General features: G+C 37.6%; 1 protein-coding gene across 6 annotated transcripts in view; it reads left to right on the top strand.

The window, feature by feature from the left end:
- Window positions 1-252: 252 nt before the first annotated feature.
- LOC114028355 (tetratricopeptide repeat protein 13-like) overlaps window positions 253-8,526 on the top strand; it is a 10,922-nt gene continuing 2,648 nt past the window's right edge. Inside the window, exons 1-4 of one of the 6 annotated variants that reach the window (XR_003567357.1) lie at window positions 253-606; window positions 2,629-2,759; window positions 4,661-4,748; window positions 5,130-5,257. Coding sequence is in view for 2 of the 6 variants with exons in the window: in XM_027842607.1 (XP_027698408.1) it covers window positions 601-606; window positions 5,127-5,257 (137 nt within the window). In the remaining 4 variants the exon portion in view is untranslated. Of the gene's footprint in view, window positions 607-2,628; window positions 2,760-4,660; window positions 4,749-5,126; window positions 5,258-8,526 lie in introns of all 6 variants that reach the window. The other 5 variants (XR_003567356.1, XR_003567359.1, XR_003567358.1 and 2 more) reach the window with 5 other exon arrangements.

Below are 8,526 nucleotides of genomic sequence, written 5' to 3'. Positions count from 1 at the left end.
TCATTCTCTGCCTCATTTCTTACCTAGCCTTAATCACTGAGTGGGCATTGCCTCAGTCAGACAGACCTGTTAAAGACCTTAGCTTAAAAAGGCCAAGATCTTCCACTGCATCCAGAGCTATCTCCAGTCATCCTGATCTGTATCTTGCCACTGGACCCAGATGGCTCCAGAGGAGAAAGTGAGGCTGGTGACTTTGCATAGCCCTCCCTCACTTAAATCCAATTCACTTGCATGTCATGGCATCACCTCCCTGATGTCACTGGTCCTCTTTGAGAAAGAAGGACAAACAACAACAACATAATTCATCTACCTAAGTTCTCATCTGTTTCTCAAAGCCCATTAGCATCAAGTCCATTTCATGGTTCAGAACATTCCTATATAGCTTATCACTAACTTTGCACATTCTGAATAACTCATGACGAAGAAAAAGTTTTTTAAATTGAAAATGGAAAATTGCTGTAAATAGCTTGGCTAATTATTACATTTCTGCATCCTTAACTGCCACCTCTCTGTATTTTTAGTGCTAATAATCCCAAAGGACTGTTAGAAGTTCGAGAAGCTCTTGAAAAAGTACACAAAGTAGAAGATCTTCTTCCAATTATGAAGGTAAATTTGTCATGAATCTGATGCTTTTGGAAATAAAACTACTGACTAAAGAAAAAACTGCTAGGATTATGATTTTAATCAGTATAGTTGTGAAATCATTTAATTATGGCCAGATCTTTTCCTTGGATCAAATAACATGTGCCATTGGTGGTGGTGGTGGTTGTGTGTGTGTGTGTGTGTGTGTTTGTGTGTTTTAAGTTTTAGAGGGAGTAAGGTGATGTTATCACCTATTTTATCTAATCAAATAAGTCATAATTTAGAGGCTGCTGGGAAGCTCAGTGGATAGAGTGCTGTACTTGGAGTCAGGAAGACCTGAGTTCAAATCCTCCCTCAGACACTGAGTAGCTGTGACTTTAGGCAAGTCACTTTACCTCACATGGCCTTGGTTCCCTCATCTGGAACATAGGGATAATAATAGAACCTATCTCACAATTTTTTATAATTAAGGACCAAATGATATATAGCATATGTAAAATGATTTGCAAACTTAAAAATGCTAGCTATTAGTATTAATTGAAGACCAAAATGTATTAATTCATCATCATTCTAATATGTGACATGAATTTCCTGAACTTTATTCATTCTGTGTTGTGTAAGGGTAAATAACTTACTTCTGGCGTAGTAGGTGAATGAATAAGCTGAATAGTATAGTGGAAAAAACTGCTGGACCAAGTGTCCAGAGACCAGAGTTCTAGTTTTGGTTTGGTCAATTAATTGGTTAATTAATTAATTTGGTTGATAAGCCACTTAACTTTGAAAAAAGTCATATTAACCTCTCTGAGCTTCTTTCTTTATCCGTTAAATTATATCTACCTCAAGTGGTTGTTGATGATCATTTGATGATTAATATATGTAAAAATTGTTTTGAAAGTAGAAGTTTCTGAATAAAAGATACATTTAAAATGTCTTTCAGGTTATTATTTAATGTGATGAAACTCCTGAATTCCTTTTGTTAATTAGGGTCCTTATAGTTAGTTTATATGAATCATTTTAGTCACTTAGACTTGCCATAGAATTATGGCAACAAATCCTTTGCCTTTGAGATATCAAATACCTTCATTATAAGAAGGAACTTCTTTAAGTAGGAACAGACTTTTAAAAGGAAGCAGATATTTTGTGAACATCTTTATTTTAAAAGCAAAAGAGAAATTTGATAAAGAAAGTAGAGCCTTTAAGGCAGCCTGCTTACTGTTCAAAACGAAGAACTCACTGCTGTTTATTTTGTTCATATCTGTTTGTTAATGTTGTTGTCAGTTGGACTATGGGGTGGTGGTGTCCTGTGGGAAGGGAACAGTTGTCAACACTTTGTGACTGGCTTCAGTACAAAGGGATCACGAATATGTGCGTGTTTTTAAAAGCACTTAACTTGGCATTTCAATTTTTTTAAATTTTCAAGGATGAAATAAAGTGTTTAGATAACAGAACGTTGGAAGTGTAAATATATGCTTCTTTTAGAAGGCTTAGTACAACAAAAAAATTGGGTATAAAGTGCCTAATATCAAAGATAGATATGTCACACAGTTGCAAGGCATTCACAGTTGAATGGTCCAAAAATGACATTTAAACAGATATGTGTGAAACACAAAGGAGAGGTTTCAGCAGCATGCTGTGAGAAATTTGTGGAGGGAAATGATCACATTCAGCTGGGTGTAGAGGGTATTAGGGAGAGTTCTGTGGAGCAAACAGCCCCTAATTTGTCTTTGAAGGAATCGTGGGACTTCAGCAGACATATATAGGGGTGGGAAGAGGGAAAAAAGAATGTCTGTTGTAGACATGCTGGATAGCGTGAGCAAAAGCACAGAAAACTAGAGAGGGCAAGGTGAGAATAAGAGGTGGAGAGTAGTAGAAGTAGTACATCTTGGCTGGAACAAAAAGTATGTGAAAAGGAGTAGTCTGAGCTAAGACTGGAAGGAGGTTGCAGACAGATTTCAGAGAGCCTTGAATTCAAGGATCAGGGGTTGATACTTTATTGGGGAAGGTCATGGGGAGCTACTGAAGGTTTTAAATAATTTTTTTTAAAAGGACCTGATGTGATCAGAGGAGTGTTGCTGGGAAGATTACTTGGTCAGCGGTGTGAAGAATGGATTTAGAGAAGAATTAGACTGGAGACTGGAAGACCAGTTAAGAGGCTTCTACAATAGTCCAGGCAAGAGGTAATAAAGGAACTCAACTAAGGAGGTTACAGTGGGAGCCTAAGTTAAAGATACACTTGAGCCCATTCTTTTTTCTTCATTTCATTTTACATTTTATGCTGGATAACTGTGGTGAGATGTTCAACTCTGCCTCAGTGCCAAACTTTTACCTTTGTAATTTTTGTTGCCCAACTTAAGACTTTTTGGTCTTTGTCTATTATCCTTCAAGTGCCTTCGGTGGTCCCTCCAGTTTGCGTGGAGTGAGTTTCCATTTTATTCTATTGCTCTCTATCCAAATTCCACAAAAGGGTTGTAGCAAGTAACTTCTTCATTTATTCTGTTAGTTTCTCTTCATGGCCCGTCTTCCCTAGAAAACTAGCAATTTGAAACAAGCAAGGTTGGACTTGCTTCTCTTTTGTGAGGAGTAGAGACAAATGCAGTATCTTCATTTTTAATTCTTTTGTGAATGGAGAGTGCTCATTACATTAATTTTTTTAAATTGATATCTGAAATAATCTTCATTTATCACTGATAATTTGTTTAGATTAGCCTTAACATCTGTGAAATCTCCTTGTATCATTTTTATATGATCATTTATTTATTGTTTTCACTGCCATCTATTGAACTCTCTCAGGCAAACTCTATGCCTTTTAGCATTTTTATAATTCTAACAAGCATTATGGAAGAACATAAAATTGAGGTCATCTATATCCTCAAGGGGCATTAATGAGATCATAAGCTAGGTTACTCACTTGGTGGATTTTTATTCTGCAGTTACATAGAGTGCTTTGTAAGAGATTTGAAGCTATAGCCAAAATAACCAAAAATTGAGTGATTTTACACAGTCCTTCATATGTTTATTTAAATTGAAGGAAAGTATTTTATGCATGAATATCCATGGTAGACAAACAACAAAGTTTTTAGCTTTGAATTGCAATATAACCATTAAAAAATTAAGTGACCCGGCTCCAGCATTATTACTCTTACTGACCAGCAAGTACAAAGCAGTTGGCATTTGTTCATTGACTCAAATTAGGGTAGCTTATTTTTCATAATAGACCATGTTTTACAATTATTAAGTTCTTAATAACAATTTATGCTCAATCTATTCTGCAGTAAGTACAAAGTTAACACAAAGTAATGGTGTGCATATCCCAACCTAAAGACTGAAGGTCCCATTTCATGGCATTCCTGTTAAAATACCCCCATTACAAAGATGGCAGGACAGTAGTTACACACAGTATGTGTGTAAGCCATCAGGATGTTTTCTGTTTGGAAACAGGGTGATTGCACACCAATCAACCAGTCAACAAGCATTATTAAGCACCTCCTATGTGCTGGGATCATAGGTTTAGAGCTGGAAAGGACTTTAGGAGCCATATTCTTCAGTCCTATCATTTTGCAGATGATGAAGCTGAATCTTAGAGAGGTGAAGTGACTTACCTAAGGTGACATGTAATAATGTGGCAGAGCATGGAATTTACTTTGAATTCTTGGACTCTGAATCCATTGCTCTTTATTACTGTACGATACTGATTTTATCTTGGGAATGACTATTATTGCCCCTCAAGGCAGATAGATGTGGGTGGCCATAAATAGAAACCCAAAGGCATAGGAGAAAAATGAGAATTTGCTCTGCTGATTAGGGAAGCTTTTTTTTTTTTGTCCCCTGGGCTATGTGTAAGGATAAACTAAAAGTTGGATTCAGAGAATCTAGGATCATTAGAATGAATCTGTTTTGTTACATGGAATAAGCTAAAATTATCTGATACTATAGTTGGAAGGATCTTTAGTCCAGGCTCCTAATTTAACATGAGGTGGGGGGAGGGGGAAAAGCATTCATTAAGTGTTTATGATATGCCAGGTACCAGGCTAAGCACTTTATAAATATTTTTCTCATTTGATCCTGACAACCCTTCAAGGAAGATCTCCATCATGTCATGATCTCCATTTCACAGTTGAGGAAACTGAGGCAGACGGAAAAGTGAGTTGCCCAGGGTCATTCAGCTGGTAAGTGTCTGAGGCTGGATTTGAATTAAGGTCTTTCAGACTCCAGACCAGCAGTCTCTCCACTGTGCCACTTAGCTACTCTTAAAAGGCTGAGATGTAGAGAAGTTTTCAATGTTTTCCCAAATCCCACAGCTTCTAAATACTAGAGCAGAAACTATAGCCCACTTTTCTGATTCCTCGTCCTGAGCCCTTTCTGTTACACCATGCAAGAGATAACCATTCCCCAGTAACTGATTGATATTATAGACAACAGTTCATTTATTGTATCAGGTTGACCTTGTTTAAAATAGCCAAGTAAAAAATGTGTATTGCTAAGTAACAGTAGGGCTGGCTATGAGGTTACAGACTGGTAATGTTACTCTTCTTTCTTCCCGAAAGCAGTTTAACAGTAAAACAAGAGATGGGTTCACTGTGAATACAAAAGTTCCCAGCCTCAAAGACCAAGGGAAGGAATATGATGGATTCACAATTACTATAAGAGGAGACAAGTCCGTATGCTTTAAAAAAGTGTGAGTATAAAATATGGCTCTGTGTGTGTGTGTGTGTGTGTGTGCGTGTGCGTGCGTGCGTGCATGCCCATGTGCTCGTGCACTCGTGATACCTAAGTAGAAGTATACCATAAAGGGTGGTATACAGAGATAATCTGGTTAATTTTCATTTTCATATTGGAATGAAAGACACCAAGACCTGGTACATAGCCAGAACCCTTGACTTTTGTGGGGGACTTCTGACTTGGGATGTCTGAAGGTTTAATTTGGTGGTGTGATAGCTGCATGTCTTCAGTTTGAATTTTCTGATGAGCCCGAATCTAACAGTTTTCCATATTTGAAGTGCAGTTTCTGATAGCCTTTTAGAAAGCTCTGTTTTTTCCATATCTTTGGAAGCTCATTTTGGATTGTTGATCTTGTAGGAAACTCTCTCAAAAATTGCCTTTAGAATTTTGAACGATTATGAAAGTTGGGAAGAATTGTGTCTGCCTGTGATTAAGAAAGCAAGGGAAGATTAAGCAGAATGCTTCTCAGGCATTGATTGGCAGAGCTGTGAACTCAAATCTCACTTGAAATGGGAATAAGAATTTGGAGTTCAAAATCAAGTGTGATCCATTTTGGGCCGGAAGAAGTAATTGGCAAATGATTTGGAATGGAACATGGAAATTGAGAGGATAAAATAAAGAATGGGGAAGTCCAAGGGAAATCAAGTACAGAATTTCTGCACTTACTGTTTTTTATTTAATCATTATGTTTTAGGGCAACTCCAAAGCCAGTTTTGTTCAGTTGTCAGTTAAATGACAAGCACAGTTGGTCCCATTCATTAATTCTGGTCTAAATTTGTATGTCCTGAGGGAAGGAAGGAAACAAGCATGTATTAAATGTTTATTGTGTGTCAAGTGCTGGGGATACAGATACAAGCAAAAAGAAAGACAGCCCTTGCCCTCTAAGAGCTTACATTCTAATGGGGGAAATGTGACATACAAAAGTGAAGGAGGTTGGGTAATGAAGGCCTGTCATGGGACATGGTTTTGAAGTCCAGAAGCCAAGATTAGGGCTGGGAAGGGAATGAAGGCAGGCCAGCCTGGGCTTCTCCAGATCATGGAAGCTCCAGGAGGAACTCGCCATTAGAAGAGGGCAGGTGTCGTAGAGGAATATTCCAAGTTGAGAAGGCCCCAGAGGTGGTTGGGTATGCCAGTCAGAGGCCCCAGGCTCTGTAAGTTCCTGGAGAAGATAGCCACAGGGGCATGGTTTTGAAGTCCAGAAGTCAGGGATAGGGTCAGGAGGGAAATGAGGCATCCTGTCATCTTGAACCAGTCACAGATCTTTGCTTCCTTAGTGTAACATGTGGATAATATGCCGCTTGATGAAGTGCTTTGACATGCATGCATAGGATCCCTAAATAAATACAGTGATTCCCCAGTAAACGGATCTCTTGGGGGTAAAGCTCCACTATAATGATGTCCAAAGACTGTTAGGAAAAAAAGTCTTCATAAAGTAGATGAAGGAAGCAGTGTTGGTATGCGTTACGTAGCTCAACAACAGTCTTGCTAAACTGGATAAACAAACATCATTGTCACCATCAGCATTTATTAAGCATCTATTATGGTAGACAACTGTGGCTTCAGGGATACGCAAATAAGTAAGAGTCCTTGTTCTTGAGTTCTTACATAGCATCAAAGATAAAAGATAGCATAAAAGATGTCAACCTGAGAATTTGATAAGCGTGAATGAGGTCTTTTGAACATAACAGTGAAGACCAAACCTTTGTCAGGGTTTACATTATTACTTTAACCAATACTCTTTATCCATTCAACTGGTTACAGTTTGGTAGAACTACCATCATCCAGTCCCTGCCTGTCCGTCCTGTCCATAAAGTTAGTCATTAGAAATTTTGTCCTTGCTGAGGTTCAGATAAACTAGCTCTTTAGCATTCCCCTACCAATGAAGTAACTGTCAGAAAATGGGATGTCACATTAGTCTGACATGACTTGTATTTAGTGGCTTGTAAGAGGTATTCTAAATGCTCACAAATCATCAATTTGTTAATCCATTCTAAAATTGTATCGGGGATATTTTTGAAAAATACACTTGTATGTAATTTCTAAAAAGAAAAATAAGCTTCTATTTTCTCTCTAATCCTGCCCCTTTGGGAATTTTTATGTACTTTACTTAGCACCATAGCACCTCTGTGAGATAGGTACTTTGTACTATTCCCATCTTACATATGGCAGTACTGAAGCTCAGAGCAACAATTAATTCTTTCTCTATCAGTTGCTCCTACCAATATCTTTGATTGTCTCTTCGTATATATTCGTGTGGCAATATGAACAATATTATTCTAGGTAGTTTGTTTTTCTTTTTTGTCTTTTCATTATTTCACGTCTGATCTAATTTCTTACTGTTCTCCTTACTTGTACTTTGGGGGAGGGCAGATAAGATTACATTGGTACATATAGGGAACTCTCAATGAGAAACTCCCTCCACCCATTCAGATCAGTATGTGATGTATGTACAGACAGCCACAGCGTTATCTGGGGCATTGAGAAGTTAAGTGACTTCCCCAGGTTGTCACAGCCTTAGATAAAAGTCAGAGATCAAACATGATAATATATGTAAAGTGCATTATAAACCTTAAATTCGTGTACATAGAATATTAGCTATTATTATTTATTATTATTCGTGACTTGATTCCAGCTCTCTGTATACTATGCTGTCCTCTCATTTGTTGTTCTGAATAGCAAATGTACTCTGTTACATTGATTGTTGTTCATTCAGCCTAACTGTTGTTTGTTCCCTAACTACTGGATATATGAGGTGTTTTCATTTTTTTGCTTACCTATAATAATAGGTCAGCTACTAGTAAGAGGTGGTATGGTATAAAGGAAGGAGATCACTGCACTTACTAATACATTGTCGATTTGGAGCCAGAAAAGCTGGGTTCAAATCCTTACTTGGCTTTTTGAGTAACCGGGCAATTCAATTCTCTGGAGCCCTCATTTCCCTCTCTATAAAATGAGACATTTGGGTGATCAGCTACATCTTTATAAGAATAGCACTCTTCTGTTTAATTTTGTCCTTGCTATGTATTTCCAGTAGTGGGATTACTGGATATAAACAGTTTTATGACTCTTTTTTGGAAAAAGGTTATACTAATTTGTAATTTTACGAGTACCGTGTGCCTATTTCCTCACAGGCCCGCTATCATTTTGATTTGTTTTTGCCAATTTCGTGCATATGAGGTGGTGCCTCAAAGTTGTTTTCATTTACATCTTTTATTATTAGTAAAG

Source organism: Vombatus ursinus, unplaced genomic scaffold (assembly GCF_900497805.2).
Source record: "Vombatus ursinus unplaced genomic scaffold, bare-nosed wombat genome assembly UNPS02004911.1, whole genome shotgun sequence".
Lineage (NCBI taxonomy): Eukaryota > Metazoa > Chordata > Mammalia > Diprotodontia > Vombatidae > Vombatus > Vombatus ursinus.
Note: the sequence above shows the minus strand (reverse complement) of the source record. Positions and strands in the feature narration are given on the sequence as shown.